Source organism: Xiphophorus couchianus, chromosome 18 (assembly GCF_001444195.1).
Source record: "Xiphophorus couchianus chromosome 18, X_couchianus-1.0, whole genome shotgun sequence".
Taxonomy (NCBI): Eukaryota; Metazoa; Chordata; class Actinopteri; order Cyprinodontiformes; family Poeciliidae; genus Xiphophorus; species Xiphophorus couchianus.
The window spans coordinates 4,593,502-4,615,763 of NC_040245.1; the positions used below are offsets into that span (position 1 = coordinate 4,593,502).

The 22,262-nt window shown below is 41.9% G+C and overlaps 1 protein-coding gene across 4 annotated transcripts; it reads right to left on the minus strand.

The window, feature by feature from the left end:
* Positions 1-469: 469 nt before the first annotated feature.
* On the minus strand, positions 470-21,616 carry bicra (BRD4 interacting chromatin remodeling complex associated protein). 4 transcript variants are annotated; one of them, XM_027999400.1, is made up of 15 exons: positions 21,527-21,616; positions 17,948-17,993; positions 17,796-17,841; positions 16,668-16,733; positions 12,350-14,302; positions 11,003-11,188; positions 7,675-8,328; positions 5,853-6,033; positions 4,997-5,097; positions 4,774-4,908; positions 3,790-3,851; positions 3,555-3,703; positions 3,380-3,474; positions 3,181-3,283; positions 470-2,250 (listed from the first exon to the last, which is right to left on the minus strand). In XM_027999400.1, exons 2-15 carry the CDS (start codon positions 17,986-17,988, stop codon positions 689-691), a joined length of 5,334 nt encoding a protein of 1,777 aa, XP_027855201.1. In that variant the 5' UTR covers positions 17,989-17,993; positions 21,527-21,616; the 3' UTR covers positions 470-688. The 4 variants fall into 4 exon arrangements, with proteins under 4 accessions (XP_027855201.1, XP_027855200.1, XP_027855202.1 ...); XM_027999399.1 differs by having other exon boundaries at positions 3,181-3,286; XM_027999401.1 differs by lacking the exon at positions 16,668-16,733 and having other exon boundaries at positions 3,181-3,286.
* Between the last annotated feature and the right edge of the window lie 646 nt (positions 21,617-22,262).

Sequence of the window (22,262 nt, forward strand, 5' to 3'; positions counted from 1 at the left end):
GATTACTTCACTTATAACAAGAAATTTTTCCCTTATTATAGATGAAAAAAATTGCCGGTTTAACTATAACATTTTTATTAATATTAAGATATTATTGACTTAAAACAAGTTCCTATATTTGGCTGAAAGGTTACTTGTAAGTTTTGTCTTATTCAAACGTACTAAGCTATTTGACTAAAAACTAGATAAATATTTGGTCAGAGTTTGTGTTTTTACAGTGAACAAAGTCAACACAGCTTAAGAGAGTAACTGTTGTCACACTGCAAAAACACAAAATCTTACCATGTATTTTTGTCTAGTTTCTAGTAGAAATATCTCTGTTTAGTTGAAATAAGACAAAACTAATTTATTAGAAACTTTTTAGGTTATTTTAAGTCAATAATTTCTTAATATTCTTGTTACACTGGCAGATTATTTAATTTGTAACATTGGAAAAATGTTTTATTTTAAGTTAAATAATCTGTCTGTAGAACTTTTTACTTCAATATTCAAGAATTGTTGACTTAAAACAAGCTCCAATATCTTGCTGGAAAGTTACTTGTGAGTTGGTTTTATCTTATTTAAAGTGAACTGCAGCAAAAACTGGACTAAAAGTGGTCAGATTGAGTGTTTTCTGCAGTGCAGCGCCCCCTGTCTCTCCCCTTTTGCAGCGTCACCCCGGTCAGTCCAGCCTGGGGTTGAGGGCCTGTTATCTGCTCTGAGTCTGGGGGACCAGGCTGCCGTTGTGGCCCCGCCCTCCGACCTGAGGGCCCAGCGAGGATGATGACGGAGCGGACGGCGCTGTAGGGGGCGGAGCTCTGTGTGTGGAGACCGCCGAGTCTCCCGGGCGCTGACTTTGGTGTTGGTGCGTCCTGCCGCCGGCGCCGGCCCGGACGTGGTGTCCGCGCACGGCGGGCTCCTGCTGCAGGTTGAGGATGCTGTCGATGGCGCACTGCAGATGCTCGTTGAGCGAGTCGTCTGGCGGGCTGCCGCTGGAGAAGCTGGCGTTGTCCATGTCGGGCGAGTCCGACTTGCAGCGTTTGGCGGGAAGCAGAGAGTCTCGGGCGAACGACGACTCTGGGGACGGCGGTCCGGGCGCGTGCTGGTCCATTCTGAACGTCCCGCCAGTCCTGTGTTTGTTTTTCCCGCTGAACCGTTTGTACTTGTCAGCGTCTTGGTCTGTGTGCTCGTCCTCCCCCTCCTTCGCTGCCTCCCGATCCAGCAGCAGAGAAAGATGGTGGTGGGTCGCCGTCTTCATGCTCCGGTTGAACACCTCGTTCATTTTGTCCATCGTGTTCCCCAAGCGTCCGCCTTCAAGACTCGGGTCCGCCTCCCTGTCTCGCTTCTCCACCCGTACGCTCGCTATGACGGTCCGTTCCGATGGCGGGGTGGACGCCTCGTGCCGCGGCGGCGACGGCGTGGTGATGGGGTAGGAAAAGTTTTCGTCCAGTCCGCCGGGGACGCCGGGCCGGACCCGGGGACTGATGTTCTCCCTGTAGGTCTTTCTAAGCGGCAGGCGGCAGGTGGTTTGTGACGCCGCCGGGTTGTGTTTGACCGGGTGGTGGTCCAACGAGCCGTTCATCTGCGTTGTTGTTGACGACGACGGAGGAGCGTTTCTGAGGTTGCTCTGAGTGGGCGTGACCGACGCCGTCGGGGACTGAGTCCTGATGACGGTGCTGGGGGGCGTGGCTAGGTGCTGGGACTTTGAGGGCTCCGGCGGCGGCTCCAGGGTGGAGCGAGGTTGGGGGGCGTGGACGGGATCCAGCGCGGTGTTGTGGACCACCTTGCTGAACCCGGTCTGGTCCTGCTTGATCTTCAGCTTCAGGCCAATCCGGCTGCGCGCCTCGTACGTCTTGATGGGCGGCTTGCTGGTTCGCTGTGGAAGAGCGTCGTCGTCATCCGCCGCCGACTGGGAATTTAGCGACGAAGAGGAGGGCGCCGCCGGAGTGACCGGCTTGGCCGGCGGCGCCGGAGGACAGCTGCTGGACCAGGAGACGGAGGCGCTGCCGCCGCCGTGCTTTATGACCAGCTTGGTGGGAGGGAAGGGGGAACTAGAGGGAGTGGTGGGGGCGGGAGGAGGCGTGGGAGACGCAGGAGCAGGAGGAGCAGGAGGAGGAGTTGGAGTGACCTTGAGGAGAGGAGCGGGAGACGGTATCAGAGCAGGAGCAGCGGAGGAGGCCGCCGGACTCGCTGACGGCAGATCCGGAGGCGCTGGTTTTGGCTGGGATGGAACGCCGCTCTCCAGCATCCGCACGGTCGCTGCAAACTCCTCTGCAAGGAAATAAAAACATTTACATTACTGATAAATATAGACTTTGTATGACCAGGCCTGTCACAAAAAGCAATAAATTAATTAACCTCAATTAAAATAAGCTCAATAATTTCCATTTGCATATTTTATGTTTTTTCTCTTTTTTTACCAAAAGCTGGATGACAAAAGTTTACAGTTTGGTGTTTTGGCCCCAACCAGCCCATTTTTTGAAGGACAATTTTTCTTTACAGAGACTTCATAATTAATTTTATTTGTTGTTTCTGTTGTTTTGTTTACTTATTTTGGATATTTAACATGTCTTCCAGTTCTAGTGTTAAATGTTTGGTCTCGGTTTGGTTGAAGTGAACTCTGGTGCCATCTGAATGCATATGTGTGAACACCAAGTGGAGCGGAGGCCACTTCAACAGCAGGAAGCGCACTACAACGCAGGGCATTCTGGGTAAATACAACCAAAACAAAAGGTCTTGCGCTAGCGAGAAAAATGATTCGTGGTCTTTTACCAAAGATAAACAAGAAATCCTACAACCACCAAACTGACGCTACTCAATTTTTGTTTCCATTTTATGAAGAAGGAGGGTACGGACTCACGGACGGACGGACGTACGGAGGGTGAAGATGGATGGATGGTTGGATAAATGGATGGAAAAATAAATGGAAGGATGGATAAATGGAAGGATGGATAAATGGATGGATAGATAAATGGATGGATAGATAAATGGAAGGATGGATAAATGGATGGATAGATAAATGGATGGATGGATAAATGGATGGATAAACAGACTATTAAATGGATGACAATTTGAAAGTTTCTCCATTTCCATCCAGATCAGAAGAAAGTATTTTTCAGTGTAATAATTCGGTTTCTCCAAACATTTTCCCACGTTGCAGTTTTATTGTTTTTATTAGTTTGGACATTAAAAACCACTGACCCGGTCTCTCCTTGGCCAGAATCCTGTCCTGGTTCAGGGCGACCTTTTCCTCCTGGATGAACATCCGGTCGATCATCACCATCTCTGCCGACGGGCCCAGTCTCTGCTCAGGTTCAGAGGCCAAAAGCAGTTGATTCAAAATCAATCCAAAACAACAAAAAGTGACTCGGACATGGAGATCGCTGGGTTATAAACTTACTTTTGACTCTGTGAAGAGCAGGTACCGATATTTATCCAGCATGGCCTGGGTTCGCTTTAGCAGCTGGCAGGAGACTCTCTCAAACTCATCATCCACTGTGTATAAAAAAAGCAAAACGTAAGGACCGTGAAAGGTGCAGCACTCAACAGATCCAGGATTTTACTCTGGCTTTTACCTCTCTGATAGTCTTGAGAGGAGTTGGCAGTTCCCTGGTAGAGATGGTAAGGCAGCAGTCTGTGCAGAGTGTCGTCAAACGAGTGGAAAGGAGCGCTGTAGTTGGGGTGAAGCACTGAACCCTGATGTTTTCTTAGCTGCTCCAGCATCCTGCAGAGTGTTTACAGGAACCGGTCAGAAATATGCCAACAACAAAACGGTTCAACTCTGGCTTGAAGGCAGCAGAAGCAGCAAACCTGGCTTCTTTACTGGGCTCGGTGCTTAAAGGCATTTTTACTGGTGGCGTCTGTGATGTGAGCTGAAAGGCAAAGAAGGAAACATTAAAAAAATTCACTTTGAACAATATCAGTTACAGAAAACACCTTTAAAAGCCTTTTGCTGGGTTTTCCACATGTTTTATTTACCAGGTTTTAATTTCTTAGCCAATTTTTAAACTATGAATTAGGGCTGACATAATTAGTCGGAATAATCAAATAATTGTCAACTAATTTAGAAATCAATAATTGATAACTGGAGTATACAGACTCCAAAAAGACAGTAATTAAGCGACAGTTGGACAAAATAAGTACAAATTTTGCATTTGACATGAAATAATCCTTCTTTCTCTGTAAAGATGTTCTCCCTAAAACTCCTCCACTGGCATAGTTTTATCTTCACCTGCAATTTTATTGCATGTTTTGCAATCAAATTATTAATACAAAAAATCAATAGATTATTATTAAGTTGTATTGACAAGTTAAGCACATGTTGATGTTAGAAGTTTTTGTTTAGCTCCAGATGCAACCTTTGCTACAATTGACCAAGTATTCACTAAAGATGTTGTGTTATTGTATTTTAGAGAATAAAATGTTTATTTTTTATTTTAAAAAAGTGATTTAATTATTTATTTTTATGCATTTCTAATATTGTATGACAGCGGCTTAAATGTTTTAATAAAAATTCAGCAGAATTAATCTTTTTTTATCAGATTAATCATCAAAATAATTGATAGAATAAATTATTACTAGAATGAACAAAGACAGATCAACTCAGGGTTGGGTGGATGGAAGAATAAATAAAGGGAGAATCAAACAGACAAACGACGTAGGGGGTAAAATGATAGATGAACTAAAAGGAAGAAAAGAATAGATAGATTAACCTTTAGAGAACAGGATAAGGAACATAAATATTTTCTGTCCACATCTCGCCCGCCTCCATGCTGCGCGGTTCGCCGCTCTTACCTGAGTCTGCAAAGGAGGCTGCGGCTGCGGAACCGGCATCTGAGTCAGAGCGGGCCCCAACACCTGGATCTTCATCGCTGCTTTTCCCAGAGTCATCCCCCCCACCGAGCTGATCACTCCTGGCTTTGGCTGAACCTGAGCACCAATTCAGAAAGAAACGCTTCATCTCAAACGCTCACCAAACACCTGGAGGAAAACCACAACATGGAACAGATCGACCCACCTGTGCAGGCTGGGTAAGGCTGGCAAGAGTGACCGTCTGATTCCCCGTTGCTGCTGCAGCTTGCCCTTGGGCTCCTGAGAATACCTGTAAGTCACTTGATCCTGTAAAAAAAGACAAAAACAATGATTAAATCGTACCATTGTGACCTATGTAGGTGAAACACAAGAACAAGCAAGGAAAGTTGTGAACTCTAAAAGTAAAAAAATTCTTATGAAAATCTCAGAGATTTTCAAATTAACATAAGAACATTTTCTGGAAGAAACAGAAATTGCCGAGTATAAAAAGTCAAAAATCTGCAATGAAAAATCTCAGAAATTTTATAGGGAAAAAAAACAAGGTAAAATGAAAAGATCAACATTTTCTAGAAAAAACTTGTAAATTTCTGAGTTTGAAAAGTAAAACATTTGCTAGGAAGACTCAAATTTTGAGATTAATCTAATTAAACTTGTAGATGAAATTTTCAAGTTTTTTCTAAAAATGTCAGAAAGTCTAATATTTTGAAGTTCTTTCCGAACAACTTTTCACATTCAGAAATTTATTTTTTTCTTCTTGAAAATTTCTCAGATTAATCCCACAATTTTAGAGTTTTTTCCAGCAACTTTTTTACTTTCCAAACTCATAAACCTCATTCTTTTTCTAGAAAAATTTCTGAGATTATTGTAAAAAATAAAATAAAAATTTTATCGCAGATTTTCAACTTTTTAATTTCAGAAATTTCCTTGTTTCTTTTTTTTTATTTTTAGAAAATTTATTAGATTAATATCAAAATTTGTGAGTTTTTTGGCAAAATGTATTCTTCCTTTTTTCTTTTTCCCTGGTGGTAGAATCGCGTCGCTGGGGTTTTTTAATGCGCTACCTGTGGCGGCGGTTTTGACGAGCACCGAGGTCGGCTGCAGCATCGTGGGAAGCTGAGCAGGTGCGTCAGCGCTCGCTGATGATGTCATCACCACCTTGTCAACAGGCACGTCTTGCTGCGAATTAAACTGACTCGTGGCTTGAGGCTGAGGCTTTGCTTGTAGCATGATGTTCTGCTTGACCTGAGCAAAAAACATAAAAAATCAACAAGTTACAATTTTTACACAGGATTGTGGAACCACTTTCATCTTTTACAGTGTAATTTATTTTCCAAGAAGCCAAAATTTCTGTCAATGCAAGTATTTCCAAGCTTTCCAAGATGGCTGATAAACCAGTGTTTTATTTCTTTAATAAATGAAGCATTTGACAATTTTTCACTTGGGTATTAAAGTGCAACTTGGCCTCTATCATCTGTAGGAAACGTTTTGAACTCTTGGCCCTGAAGATTTCAAAAGAAAATATTGCTTTTTTTAAAAATATTTTTTCATTCTTATTTCATCATAATCCAGAAAATTTACAGGATTCTAACAAAGTAGTAATTCTCCTTGAACCTTTTCACATTTAATACTGTTGCAGCTACAAACCTTTATGTATTTCATTGGTATTTTTTGCACTAGATCAAAACAAAGCAGAGACACATTTGTAAAGAAGCTGATAAAACAAAGGCCTGAAACAATTAATTGTGATGAATCAATTATTGAAAATATTTATCAACTAATTTAGTAATTGATTAACCATTAACTGGAGGATACAGACTCAAAAAAAAGAAGCTATTTGTTGAAAAAGCGACACACTCCGAGTAAGTAAAAATCGCTTACTGCGTTGGAGGCACCAATCCATTCTTAATATCTGTCTTGATCCCGATATTGACAAAATTCTAGATTGGACATGGGTGACAATGTGTGTGATATATATCAGCAGATCTATTCAGTTAAATTCTATGCTTTATTATTTATTTTACATTATATTTAGAATTTCTAATCTCACTTTCTGGACCATTTCAAAAAGCAGAAATGGTTCACTACCTTCAACAGAGCAGTTAACTTATCTTTTTTGTCAGTTTCAGTGTCTTCTAATTTATTTTAAATCGGCTCTTTTACTCCTAATTGAACTAACTGAACATATAAAAGTTGTTTTTAGGGGTTTTTGAGCAAACGGTGAAGCTACTGGTGTATTTAAGTGAGCTGTACCGGAGCAGAGCTATCAAATAAATTTGTAATTCAGTACGTTTATGAATTACAAATCTATGAATGTTTATATTTATACATTTATAAATAGTAAACATGATAATTTATAATTTTGTCAAGATAACAAATTTTGTTGGATGATGAATTGTTCCAGAAGTTATTGCGACAAATTATAATATTGTTGTTTTGAGAACAATTTTAAGTAATATAATTGTGATAATGATGCAGGAACCCATTCTCAAAGATCAATAAACTTTAAATTATACTGAACATTTAACACTAGGACATTGTAGGTATCCAAAATGAATAAACAAAACATGTATAATTTTTTTATTATTGCGACAGGTATTGAAAAGAAACTTTTTAAGTTAATTCAACACAGCTTTTCTGTATCTGATCAGTATTGGCTGATACTAAACCTCAGGTATTGGTACTGGAAGAGAAACAAATGGATCGGTGCATCCCTAGGAAAAAAAAAATACATTTTACATTTAAGATAAAAAAAAATCTGCCTGTAAAAATGTAAATTTAAAACTTTTTAAGTGTGTAGAAACACCTTGTTCAACCCATATTAGCACAAATTGTACCGGGAAAAAAAAAATTACTATGTTTTTGCAGTAAAACCAGAAGCAATACCTGCTGCAGCTTCTCCAGCAGCTGTTTATGCTGAGGCGAGGGCTGAGTGATGGAGGACAGAGTCTGGATTTGTGCTCCTACTAACTGCAGGTGATGCTGCTGCCCAGCTGTGAGGCCCTGGAGGGGAGCTTGGGCCTTCACTACGGCTGGAGCGCAGGCGCTAACAGGAGGCGCGGCAAACTGGTGCAGCGCAGGTGGAGCAGCAGCAGCAGCAACAGGAAGAGGCTTAGGCGACTGCGACATGGGAGGCATTTCCTGCTGGTAGGGCGTGGGCTGCGAGGCTGGTCTAGGCAGAGGTTGGTGCTGGACCTGAACGTGCACCTGCTGGGGCGGCGTCTGCTGCAGCTGAGCCTGCGTGGCGGAGGTGGCAGCGGGTTTGGGAGATTCTGCGATCTGGTTGTGGACGATGAAGAGCTGGGTGTGAGATGACGGCGTGCAGGAGCGCGAGGGAGTCTGCGGCTGAGGCTGAGAGGAAGGGCGCGACTGTGGCGGCTGTTGATGGTGAGGCGACTGGATCTGCTGGCTCAGAGTCAGGGGAGACTGGGAAGGCTGCGGGCTTTCCGCCACCGGAGGTGTCGTGGCGTGGGAGGTCAACGCCGGCGAGGAGGACATGCCCTGGATCTTCAGAGCCTGCTGAGCTCCACCAGAGGGAACCTGGAGGGAGAACACAACGTCGCAGCACAAAAACAAATCAGGGTTTAAACCTCTATAAACCAACAAGAAAAGGAACAAAACGCAAAAACATCCACATGGTTTTAACAATAGGATCCAACATCAGGGCTGGGCGACAAGATTTCATCACAAACTGCTGTGAAATATAGTTTTTATATTTCATTTAAGGGTAAAATGATAAGCTAAATTAGGTCCGCACAAAAAATTGACAAATGAGTTTTCAAATTCTATATATATTTGGATGTTGAGTTCAAATAGACAAAATATTACGGCTAGGTTCTGATTATTTTCATTATTACAAGAATGTAGGGCTGGACAATAAATCAATTACTATAAATCTTGATAGATTACCATCAATAGATAATACGTCTGATACAATATTCTATAACTCCAATCCAGAACCGCACGGCCCTGATTCGTACAAATGACAGAAGGGGTAGTGGAAATAAAAGCCACTTTTAAAAAAAAATTTCTGTTGTTTGTAATGTCTGTTTTAGAAAAGAAGTCAAACAAAAAGAAATTTTAAAAAATCTAATGTTTTTTTTTAGCAGAAATAGCAAAAATTTAGATTTCTGCTGAAACCAGAAATCTAAATTTCCATTTTAAAAAATTTGTTGTATAAACTCAGAAATTCTCTAGAAAAAACAAGGAAATGTCTGAGCTCCAAAAGTCACAAATTTCAAAGTAAAAAATTTCAAAACTTTGTGATCAATTTCAAAAATTTTCTAGAAAAAAAACAAAAAACCTTTGAGCTCCAGAGGGAGAAAATTTGCAACAAAAAAAGGAAAAAAAAAATCAAAAACTTTGGGATTAAAAACTTCCAAATATTGAAAATGTTTGACTTTTGAAGCTAAAATATTTCCGCTGTTTTTTCTGGAAAATGTCTGAGATTAAGCTCTGAGTTTTTTGCCGGAAATGTGCTACTTTCTTTAGCACGCTGTCACAGAAATCAGATCAGGTATGAAAAAATGTCAATGTTTAAATGAATATCACCCAGCAGTAAATACAAGTTAAATGAATCATAAATTGAAATGAAAATGTCGCCCAGCCCGTGGTCGCACAAACATCAGTCAAACAAAAACAAACAACATGAAAGCGGACTGTTAGCCTTCTGTATCTACAAACAATTAAAGCACACAGATTATTCTTTTTCCTGCGTCTGAGGGCAATAAACACATAAAGGGGAGGAATGACTGCTCAGTGAACCAAAAGGAAAACCTGTTGACAGAAGCCAGATCTGTGGGACTGTGATGGTGAATTAGAAGGTGATCTGAAGGTCGTGAGGTCACGAGTCGGTGGACCAAATGATTTGGGTTTGGGAGGCGCTACTGGTCAACGTGGGGGGTTTAAAACAGGAGACACAATGTAACGAGGCATGCAAAACAGAGAACAGACGCCTGATTCATCAGCGGAGAGGCAGAGGAAATCCTACAGAGCGATTAGAGAGGTGAAGAAGCTGCTCTTGGAAAATGTTTTTATATTTTTGAACAAGCACATCTGCACGTAGTTGGGAAATGCACATTTTAAAATTAGAATATTAATAAAAACAACAAAAATGAAAAGGAATCTTCACTGTCAGCCAAAATGTTTGCATGAACGAGTCACAAAGCAATAGAGATGCACCGTGAAACCGATTTTTTTAGCGTGATTAGCTCTAACCTGGTATTTTTTCATGTCATCTCATAAAAAACACCCCTGGAGTGTTTTTCTATCGTTATTGATTCTTTACATAATGTCCTAGGAATCCTTGAATCTCCTTCAGCAGCCTATTTACACAAAGCTCTGCCTTAGAGCTGCAGTCCGTAGGCGAGCTGCTCCTCCAGATTAGCGGCAACAGCAATTAGCACCTTTTTCTCTCCAATTATTAATTACATGTTAATCCAAAGATAAACAGATCAGCACTACAGTATATTGATTTATTGTTTTAAAAAGGAATTTAATTGTTTATTTGCATATTTTAATGTATTTATAATATTGCATTAAAAGGCTTAAGATGATAAAAGAAAAATCTGCAGAATGTGCCAATTTTTTATCCGATTAATCGTCAGAAAAACGTTCATGTTCCATTTTTAGTCATGTTTCAACCTCATAATTTTGTGCATTTATTCAAGCCGATATTTTTTAATACAACTTACAAAACTGCAAAAGCAGAGATATTTTTTAAGTGGCAGAGCAAACTTCCATCCATTTACTGTTCTAGTTTATTTGAAATAATTTCTTCTTTCTTCCCAGCAAAACTCTACAGCTCAGCTTTGGGGATCCCAGAACAATCTGCTGAATTTTTTATCCAAATAATTGTCAAATTAATTGATTACTAATACGACTTGCCGCCCGAATTGAGACTGGAGATCAACTTCAAAATCGGCCAGAAATCTCTGATCGGTGCATCTCTACTGAGTAATAAAACAGGAACAAACAACAGAGACGATCATGCTGCTACTAAAATGAAGCAAAGTGTGGAAAAGCACAGATGCCGCAAGCGAAGGACCGGTTTCTTTCGCCCAGGAGTTAAAAACAGCGCTGGCGAGAGCAGTGGAAGCAGGAGGGGTACAGAGTTGTGACGGGGGGGGGTTAAAAAGGTAGAAAAAACCTAACACTGTGGCAGCAGCGGCAGCAGCAAGTGGGGGTGGGGCTCAACATAAAGGGGCAGTTCTACCTTTACCACTGCTGTCATGTGGGAGGGGCCAGGGGAAGGGCTGTGGCTCTGACCCAGCCAGGAGTCAGTTAACTGGCTGTCATGGACAGCAGGGGCCGCAGTAGTGACGCTGTTGCTGCTGACGATTACAGACGCTGGGACGCCCACTGATTGGGTTGACTCATTCTCTGTTTGGTGGCGCTGCTCCTGATACAATTACCATTTCAGGATAAGGGGGAGGGAGGAGGAAGGGAAGGAGAATGAGCAGCAAAATACTAAACCAAAGAGATCACACCAATTTAACACTCGTGCATGTTACTTTTCTTTTTATTTATTTAAAGGTGACCTATTATGCTTCCTTGAACAAGTTAGGATATATAAATATATAAAGAATGTTCATTACATTTTCTTTATTGCACAAAATTGTTCTTAGATAGGATCAGTTCTGTCTATTTTGAGCTGTTTTAGGGCATCTTGTCACTTTAAATCTAAATTAGCTGCTGCTGGCTACACTGCAAAAACACAAAGTTTTGTGTTTCTAATTTCTAGTGCAAATATCTTAGTAGACTTGACATAACAAAAACAAACTTACAAGTGACTTTTCAACAAGTTATTGGAGCTTGTTTTAAGTTAAAATTCCTTAATATTAATAAAAAAGTACTATTTCAATTGGTAGATAAACTCACCTCTAAGAAACATTTTTCCCTTGTGGTAAATGAAATAATCTGCCAATATTAACTAACTCATCTAGTTAATATTGATGAACTAGAACTTCATCAATATTAAGGAGTTATTAACTTAAAACACGCTCTTATATCTTGCTGTAAAGAAAATAGACCAGTAATACTTGGTAAGATTTTGTGGTTTTGCAATGTGTTTACACTCTCACGTAAAAATGCTTGCAAACAATTATACAACTGTACATCTTTGAAAAGCAGAAGTAGAGCTTCCTGCACAACAAACAAGAATGCAGCAAGTGGTTTCTGGATGGTAAGTCAACAACTCAAGTAATAATAATAATAATAATAAATTACTCAAGTAAAAGTAAATAGTACAGTGTAGTAAAATTACTCTTAAATGTAATTTTATTCCAAAACGTTACTCAAGTAAATGTAACTAGTTACTGCCAAACTCTGGGTAACGATGCAGGGCCTGTAGATTGTGACTCAACCTTCAGGACATTTTTGAAACAACTCATTTTCCAGACTCAAAAAACTTTTACTTATTGCTAAAAAACAGCTGAGTGTTGTTTTTAGAAGCAGTAGAAACCCAAATGGAAGAACAAAAAAGGGCAAAAAGTAAATTTTGCATAATAGGTCGCCTTTACAGACAATGTTAAGAAGAAAAGCAGACGGGCGGAGCGCTGACCTGCTGGAGGAACATCTGAAGCGACTCCTGGCTCAGGATCATGCTCGACCCCTGGTTGGTGAACAGCAGCCTCCCTGGGCTGCTCTGAGCCTGCGGGGGGACCAGCCCCACGGCCGTCACGGAGGACGACGTTGAGACAGACATGGACGGAGAGGAGGAAACGGTGGCAGACGACGCAGGCTGCACGGCGAGGAGCGACGACTGCGGTAAAAGCTGCGGCGCCGGTTCTGTGGAGCCTCCCAGCACGGTAACAGCAGCCTCCGCGGTCTGGCCTCCTGCGGCGCTGGGCACGGCGCCCGGCTGGGCCTGCAGGGTGGTCTGCAGACTGATGGCCGGGCTCAGCCCCTCCACCTGACCCACCATGGTCAAGGAGTTCTGGAGGCCCTGGATCACCGTCTGGGCGTGGCCCGAGGCGGCCGGCGTCTGCGTCTGGCTTTGACTCTGAGTCAAAGAGGCAACCGGCATCTGAAAAAGCGTCGGCGTGCCCATCTGACCGGGCTGGAGCTGAATGGGTCCGGACAGGATGTGGGTGGCGCCGGGGTGGCCCTGCGACGTTAACACCTGACCCAGATTGATGTTCTGGTTGGCGGTTAGGATCTGATTGGCGATGAGCTGTCCGCCGGGGCCCTGGCTTGTGATGATGTGGCCACCCGGGTGTTGGGTCAGGATCTGGCCTCCGGCCTGCAGCTGGGGCAGCAGGAACTGGTGGTTCTGGCTCTGCAGGACTGTCTGGGACGGGATGACGATGCTGCCCTGCTGGTTCAACAGATGCACGCTGAGGGGCTTCCCAGAAGGCGGCGCCGCTTGCTGCTTGAACAGGGCCTGCTGGAACTGCGGGCCCTGAGAGGCGGCTTGGGTGCTCAAGACAACATTAGAACCGGGCTTTCCCGCCAGGAAGGCGACATTCTGGGCACCAGAAACCGGAATCTGCTGCAGCCCAAGCGCTTTGTGTGCGTCATTCTGCTGAGCCTGGGGCGCTGCCTGCGGCGGCTGCTGCGGTTTGAAGACTTTTGGCTGGATGGCGCCCCCCTGTGGGGGTTTGGGCTGAATGGGTGTCGGCGTGCGCTGGATGATCACGTTCTGCATGATCTGGGCTTGAGTTTGTGTCGGCGGCGCCACTCCTCCTCCGAAGCCCACGAGCCCAGGGGGGACGCTCATGGTGGCGGCGCCGATGCTGCTCGTGCTGCTGACAGAAACAGCCGGTCCGTTTAAAGCTGGAGCGCCGACCGTGGCTTTGTTACCCTGGATCAGGCCCAGACCGGCCTGAGAGCCAGCAGCGGACACCTCCTGGTACCCACCCATGGCTTTGGCCAGGATCTGCTGCCCCGACTGGTTGATGGTCATGACCGTCGGCTGGCCCACAACTTGAATCTGTCCGATACCCAACGGTCCCGACTGGCTCCCATTGGAAAGGGCCTGGAGGCTGGAAATGGGCTGAAGCGTCACGTTGCCGAGGCCGACCGGCTGCATGAATGGCTGGACGCTGATGGTTTTGTTCATCACCTGCGGCTGCAGCTGGAGCCCCTGCTGGGCCAGAACCGACCCCAGCATGTCGGCCGTGGCGTTGCCAGGGTTACCCGCCGCACTCTGCGCCGACCCGGGGAAAATGGTTGCCGCCCCGCCGATGCCTACCCCAACGGCAGCAGCGCTTCCAGCGTCAGGCAGGGTCTGGACCACCTGGGTGAGGCCCGGGATCCCAAAGGACACCAGGTCCAGCTCGGACCCGGCTTCCTGCAGGCTCTGCTCAGTGATGTTGGCCTCCGCCAGGCTCTGCTGCAGGATGTCGCACGTCTCGTGGTTTGTTCCAATGCCATTGCTGTCGCCGTCTCCGCCCGGTGAGCCGCCCAGTATGTCATCGTCCTCCAGGAAGTCCAAGTCCACGCTGACTCTGGGGAGGCCGGCCGACTCGCTGACTGGCAGCTGAACCACGGGCTGGACCTCTGAAACATGGCCCTTTAGAACAGCAGAAGAAGAAACAACGTGAAACCAGGTGATCTAGATACCAACACAAAACATCAAACTGACACTAACAGGGAATACACACTTTTCAAGCACTTTCAAGGTAGGTTTTCAAACTTTTCCAGCACCACTATGGAGATAAAAACAATATATATGAACTAAAAAAAGGCAGTTTCAATTCTCTATTATTATAATAATTTATACCTATTATTAATAATGTCTGGTTTGGATAGTATTCTTCTACACAGGGACAAGCTAAACTAAAATGTAACAAAATTTTATGTTTTGAAATGTCTCTCACACACCCTATGGACCAACTACAGCATGACTTCATGCGCACCAAATCCCACCCCCATCTTCCTCCAGGAGTGCAAAAAGCTGCTCCCCGACAATAACACTGGTTTAGCTGTTGTCAATGTAACGAAAAAAATCTTAAATGCACAACTGATATATAAAGGAAAAGGGAACATGGTGCTTTGCAACAGATAAGGTCAGGAAAAAGTTTTAGTTAAAAAAAATAGCGAGGGGGGGAAGTAGTTCAGTTATGCTAGCTTGACTTTGACAACCGTAACATGTAGATGTGCTGTGGAATTTGGTGTTTTGGTTCAGTTAAAAAATAAAAAAAGGTGGCCTAGCTCTGACAGATGATCAGTAGAGCAGGTGTTTAAATTAGCTAATCAACCACATCTGTGTTAGCTTAGCTAATAGCAGCGGTAGCTAGTCTACCAGAGCAATCAATTATTAATATCCATCCACCCATTTTCTTTCGCATTATCCGAGGTCGGGTCGCGGGGGCAGCAGCTTCAGAAGGGAGGCCCAGACTTCCCTCTCCCCAGCCACTTGTTCCAGCTCCTCCGGGGGAATCCCAAGGCGTTCCCAGGCCAGCCGAGAGACATAGTCCCTCCAGCGTGTCCTGGGTCTTTCCCGGGCCTCCTCCCGGTGGGACATGAACACCTCACCAGGGAGGCGTCCAGGAGGCATCCTGACCAGATGCTCCTCAACTGGCTCCTCTCGATGTGAAGGACCAGCGGCTCTACTCTGAGTCCCTCCCGGATGACTGAGCTTCTCACCCCATCTCTAAGGGAGAGCCCAGACACCCTACGGAGAAAACCCATTTCGGCCGCTTGTATCCGCGATCTCATTCTTTCGGTCACGACCCAAAGCTCATGACCATAGATGAAGGTGGGAACGTAGATCGACCGGTAAATCGAGAGCTTCACTCTTTGGCTCAGCTCTCTCTTCACCACAGCGGACCGGTACAGCGCCCGCTTGATGGCAGACGCTGCGCCAATCCGCCTTTCGATCGCAAAATAAACATCAAGCCTGAAATTATAAAAGTGTAACGGACTGAATGTTCTGTTCTTTGTGTGGGAAATGTCTGAGTGTTTTTTGGTGGTGAATCCTCAGTCAGTTGCTTGCTATGGCAACAAGTCTGAGCGTAGAGTAGCCAATGAAGAGAGCGAGAAAAAAGTGGTTTTGAGTGGTTCTTTAATGGTTTTTCTGCGTTATTTTCCCCTTTGCTGTGGCATATTGCACTAAATTATTTATTCCTACATGTCCAGATTTTATTTAATTAACGGGATTGTTCCACAGCGGCAACACGGCTATGGATGACAAGTAAAATTGTCTTTTTTGCGCTCCAGCGTTGTGCGCATGCGTGAAATTTTCGGATGTCAATAACAACATCCAAGGGGTCTGTACATCTGACTGGTCTAAAAACAAAATACTAATTTAATTGTAAAAAAATCCCCCGGTTTCATTAACCTTTAACATATAAAACACAGACTTTATTTCAATTACAAGGATCAATAAATCGTTGAGAAATTAGGAATAACAAATATTCATTACATTGAAACAAACAAATGGTGTTAAGGTAAATCAACTTCCTGCTCAAAATAAATGCTTAAACACAAAATACAAAGAAAGTGACAAAAAAAATCTCTAAAAAATGTTCTCACAAATAGAAATAATTTTTGTCATTCTTACTGACCTAAAAAATCAAAAGTTTAATCTGATTAAACTTTAAACATTGAGAAAAATATCCATCTATCTTTTAATTAGCTGTATGAAAATATCTAGTTTCAACTTTAAATAAAGCTTTTTAATCACACGTTGGATTGAACTCTTTTACAAAACTGTGCAGTTTGAATATCAAACACTTTTAAAGACTGCATACAGAAATCAAGCACTTTCCAAACCTTAAAAAACACCTACTTTAAATCCAAGAATTTCAAGCACCCAAACAAACCCTGAGCTAATTGGAGCTCAGACATGTTAGTGGAAGGAAAGGGGATCAGACGTTGCATGCTACAGAGACCGATAGACGAGAGCAGGAAGAAGATCGGGGGATTTTACTCACCCCAGTGGCAGAGAAGAACGAGCTGGAGGGGTCACTCGTACCATCCAAAAGGTCGTCAGTGTCCAACTATAGACACATCCACCAAGGGTAAGACAGACAGAAAGCGAAGATACCCAAAGCAACAGGATAGGACTGGGCGATACGGATTCAACATAAAACCTGCCATTTCTTTAACACCAGATCTGATCTCATTTCTAAGTTATTACAAGTTGCTTTTATTTCAATCATCCCTTCTGTGAGTTGTATGGCAGAATACGAGTTTTCTTTTATTACTAGAATAAAGTCCTAAAATTAGCAGAAGGAAGTTGCAAAATTATGAGAAAAAGTCATTTTAATGTCATTCTTTCTTCAAAACAGACTCAATCGTTTGAATCATTTCAAACTCCTGCTACTGATAATAATTTGGTTCTGATGTCTTGAAAGATAAAATATTTCCTTATTTGAAAAACCAGTACCAAAGTACTACTTTAATTTTTATGTTTCTGTTATTTTTCATGTTGGAGTTATCATAAAATAACCCCAGCATAAATATGATCCTAATATTAGGACTTTATTCTCTTTTTTATTCTTTTTAACTTTACTATTATACGACTTTATTCTCGTGATTAAAAACCAAAAAAATCGTAGCCTAGTCCTAATGTTTTGACACTGAGTTTAAAGTTTAAATCAATAAAAATCTGTAAAAATCCCTTGTCAAACAAGATGGCGGAAACCCAACAAGTGAATTGGTGAAAAAAAATCCAAGCTTTTCCAGAGATTTAATTTTCAAAAACCCAAAACTGTGATTACTCGATAAAATTGATTTATCGCCCAGGCCTACACCAGGATGAAACATTCAGACCATCAAAAATAGAGAATGGTGAGGAAAAAGGAGGGTTCAGAAAAACCAAAAGCACCAGAAAAGAAGCGACAGAGGAATAAAATGAAGGGAATAACTCAAGAGTTGGGAAGCGTTAGTAGCCTTTCTTGTTTTGTGAAGAAGCAACCATAATGATGTAAACGAAAGCAGCAACTTGTGGTTGCACACCACTTCATTACTAAAATATTCACCAAAAATAACCAAATAAACAAGTTCATCAACAAAAAGGTTTGTTTTGTATCTAGAATGAACCGTTTCCATGTACTTACATGGGTCTCAGATCCATGAAGAAAGTCATTTAGAGCTTCTGGGTCACTGTAGACAAAAAAACAACAAAGGCATAAAGACGCACCTAAGATCTTATCTAGTATTATTTTGATTAGTATTGTTATTATTACGAGATATCAGAGCGAGAACTCACCAAATTACATCTAGAAGGCACCTGCCGTCCTCATCATCCATGACAACTGGTGCAGATTTAAAAAGAAAACACAAAAGTGTAACAACAGACAACAACAGAATATTAGCTCTTATTAAATGCAGTAAATTAGACGTTTATAATTTGGCTGTAATTACACCAGACACATCTCCTTTTTTACATTTTTGACAGCTTTATAGTTATAGGAAGCTAATTTTGGGGGTGTAGGCCAGCTGACCATTAGAGCCTTATGTTTTTGGAGAAAATTGCGATAATATCAGATGTGATATCCAGCAGTTGCGGGAGAAATTGGCTTTTACCAAAGACAAAACAGAAATGGTACAACAGCTAAAATATGACGATGCTCCATTTTTGTTTACATTTTGTGCACTCAGTGTCTTCTTCAGAGGTTTTCGTGTCGTTTCCTCCAGTGGTTCTTGTTGCAGCCTCAGGCCAGGAGGGGAACAAGTTTTTCAAAATGTTTGGTTTGTTTGACAGTGCAGTGTGAAAGCGAACGGCAGCAGCTGAAAATGTAACAAATGTTGCAATTTTGGCCCCCAATCTAATCAAATACTGGACTATCAAGAGTGAAAACGCCCACAGGGACTTTATCGCTTTATTTAGCAACTTTTTTGGGGAAAACATTTTCAGCAGGTTAGGCTTTTAGAGATTGGTGATCAGCCAGAAAACTGCAATCGGTCCACTCCCTGTTATTATTAATAAATTAACAATAGCAATAATAATTAGTATTTGTTTTGCTTCTTTTAAAACAGTTGCAACAGTAATGTAAACAGTTTACATTACTGTTGTAATTATGAAATCAAAATGCATAAAATAAACACGCAGAGAATGAGAAGCCGAATTAGAAACAACGAGTTTTAAACATCGAAGAGGCTCCAACGCTAAGTGGCAGTCGATTCCATAGAGGCGGCGCCTTGATCATAAAAGCTTGATAACCCTCAGTCTTCAATCTTCCTCTGGGCATAGAGAGTAATGTCTGGTCTGATGATCCAACAGTGTAAGGAGTCCGAAGCTCAGAAACATAAGATGGGGCGAAGAAATTCACTGATTCAAAAAGCAGCATTAAAATCTTAAAACCAACACTGAGCATCACAGGTGAGCAGTGGAAAGAGTTGGACTGATATGTTCACACCTCCTGGGTCTACTGAGGGCTTTCTGAGGAATATCAGCAAATAGAGAATTACAGTTAAAAAAAAAGGCAACAAGAGATGAAGCTTGAGTGAGAATTAGGGAGGGAGATCATCGATTTTATTTTGGCAGTATTCCTAATTTAATAAAAGGCAGTTCTAGTGATATTATTAAAGCTCAAATCAGAATATAAACCACCTCAAGACTCCTGGACTGGAGTCTCTGACCAAAATCTAACACTTCCGGTTTGTTATTAACAATAAAAAGTTATCAGACATTCAGACTTTGAAGCCAGAGAGACATAAATTTAGTATATTTTCAGGCAGGTTTCAGAATCATGTGCGTAAAAGTGACAAGAGATATTTATGAATAATTTAATGGAAAATAACAGCAAGACAAGAATGGAGCCCTGAGGAACGCCACAAAACTAGGAGTTACTGCCAACAGTAACTGAGAAAAACCTGTCGCTTAAGTAAGAGCTGATGGTTGAACATCAGCTTCAACACCTCTAATGAACATGGAAGTACACGGTCAAAACATGTCAGGTATGTGTGAAGAGACATGAAATAACTGAGTGTCTGTTCACAAAAGAATATTTAAAACACGTTTGAGTTTATGTTCCAAATGAAGCTGAGAGGTCCAACAAAACCAAAACTGGACAGCAGCTCAGCTCACTCTAATGTCGTTCCGAATCCTTAAAAGTGCATTTTCAGATTGAAAACTTGAATTATTATTTTAAAAAGCCAATTAATGAATACAGATTACTTTTTCCAAAATTTTGTGTATAAAAGGCAATTTGGAAATAGGTATATAGTTATTAAAATCATCTACAGTAATTAATTAAAATATCAAACAGTACAGATTAAAACATTTTTTTTATCTTTAAGCATGTGTACTATAGATAAAGAATTCAAAATGACTATTTTTAAGCTGGCAATAAGTAGAGAAAAGCATGCCTTTATTTTCAGTTTTTAGATTACTGGAACTGAGTCAATTTGATAAAAACAAACAAAAACAAATCAGAGAAAATGTTGCTACTACAGTTTTGACTAAAATCAAGAAAATTGATCGTAATTGTAAAATAATAAATTACTTGTCATCTCTACATCTCTTACGTTGCCAGAAAGCTGTTTACTCTGTATTCCCAAAGAACAATGCTACAAGCTAGTTTAAAATTAAAAGATAGATGGATAGTTTAAAAGCTAGTTTAAAAACAATCGTAGATACAACCAGCTAAACACCGGAGAGAAACAGAAACTAACAACTTATTAAAAGCAAGACAGAAATCATAACTTATTGTAGCTTTCCTGTAACATGAAAACGTTATTTTATCAGTTATTTTTCCATATTCTTCCCTAAAATGTTTATTTAATTCGCTATTAAACAAGTAAATTCGCGTTATTGCTATAAATGAGGTCCTAAAATAAAGAAGAGTGTTTTCTCTTTAGCACTATTTTCACGATGACTTGCAGCGCGTCATCTTTTCACATGCAGGCTCAGTAATAATAAACACTGATGCGGTTAGGATGAACTCAGACAAGAACTTAGATTTGCTAAACACCGACAAACGGCCGACAACAAACTGAAAACGCGCGGTTTTCGCACCACCTGGAAGGATTTCCGAGTGTCTCCACTGTCTTCATCACAAGTAACAACTGTGCACACAGCTTCCAGCAACACAAACGCAACAAATACACACGGTGTTTAAGCAGAGTGGTCATCGACACCATAAATGTAGCTCGGTTGCCGCTCTGAGAAGGCAGCGGGTCGGAGCCATTGCTCGGGTAGAGCAAACCCAGTGCGCAGGATTTGAATGGAGACACTGCAAACGGATTGCTACATGCTAGCTGGTGTTTTTAAACAGCTTTGCAAGCAATCTTTAATTATTTCTACCAGCACATAACGTTTGACAGCAACACACCTGGCTTAGAACTCAAATGAAACCAAACTTTTGGTTTTGAAACCCAGTTTTCACCCCTATTTCTGGTCATTTTTTGATGCAGCTCTGCTGAGTTGCATTAGCCTAGCGAGCTAATCAGCTATCAACAATATTGAGACATACAGCTAGCTTGAGCCTTTGACATTCAAAACAAACCATCGAGTGACACAATTTGAACACTGGAGCTGCACAGCGGAACCGCAGTTCAACCAGAACCGAGAAGAGCCGCCTGCCGGGGACGTTTAAGCGCAACTACGTAGCGAGCTATCGCTAATTGCAAGCAAAATATGAGTTAATGTTGGAATACTCTTGGATGAGGGGGGTATGCTTGGGAATTCGGTGGAAAATGAACGTGTTTACGGTGCGGTGCGGCAGCGTGGCGCTTCGATTGCGTTAGCGATGCGGTTTGTGTTTTGTGCGCAGTTGGCAGATATTGCGGCTTTGTAACGGTTATTCGGATTAATAGAGAAATTGCTACATTGTAACAAACTCACCCGAGACGTTAGAGGTGCAGGCAGCGCGGGGTCTCCAGGACAGCCTCGCACGGGCTGCTCAACAGGACCCGAGTAGAGGCAGGAAACTGGAGACTTCCGCTTTGCCTGATCGAAATCTGCGTTGTTCATACGGATGCTTTGCCCGGGATTCAGACAGTTTTTCTAACACAACGATCAACCTCTCACACAAAATTAAACAATGTTTTTGGTAAATTAGCTTAAAAAAACAAAAACCTTCCTCATCCTACCAGTTAGTTCTAAACATTAGGAGAAGGATAATTTGGGTCACTGAAAAGAAAAGAATAGCGATCTTTATTTCGGGGGGAAAAAACCCTGTCCTAATTCGGACTTTAATCTGAGACTTTTATCTTAATTCAGAGGAAAAAGTGGGATTTGCGAGAAAAAGTCTCAGGCAAAAGTCAGAACTCTCACTTCAATCTCAGATTTCTTATTTTAACCTGAGAATGTTGACATTTTCAGCAAAAAAGGATGAATTTAATCCTCTTCTATATAAACAGTCTGGAAAAAAAAGAAAAGAAACATTCTGAGAAAAGTCTGAATTCTGAGAATAAAGTCAGAATTCTTAGAACAATTGTGAAAGTGTTTGTTTTTGGATCATTTAAGGAAAGAAAAATTATTGGCTACCTATAAAATGAAGTTTTAACACAAACACCTGGACAAACCTGACTATTCATGTTGATTTTGCAGTGCAAAAAGAGAAGGACTATTCCTTTAC

Bases quoted from the DNA above. Each gene is read 5' to 3' on its own strand.
- bicra (XM_027999399.1), bottom strand. From the start codon at position 17,988: ATGGATGATGAGGACGGCAGGTGCCTTCTAGATGTAATTTG. The intron at 4,909-4,996 runs GTGGGTCGATCT...ATTGGTGCTCAG, and splicing joins GCCTTACCCAGCCTGCACAG to GTTCAGCCAAAGCCAGGAGT. The intron at 3,852-4,773 runs GTAAGAGCGGCG...TTTGCCTTTCAG, and splicing joins AGCCTCCTTTGCAGACTCAG to CTCACATCACAGACGCCACC.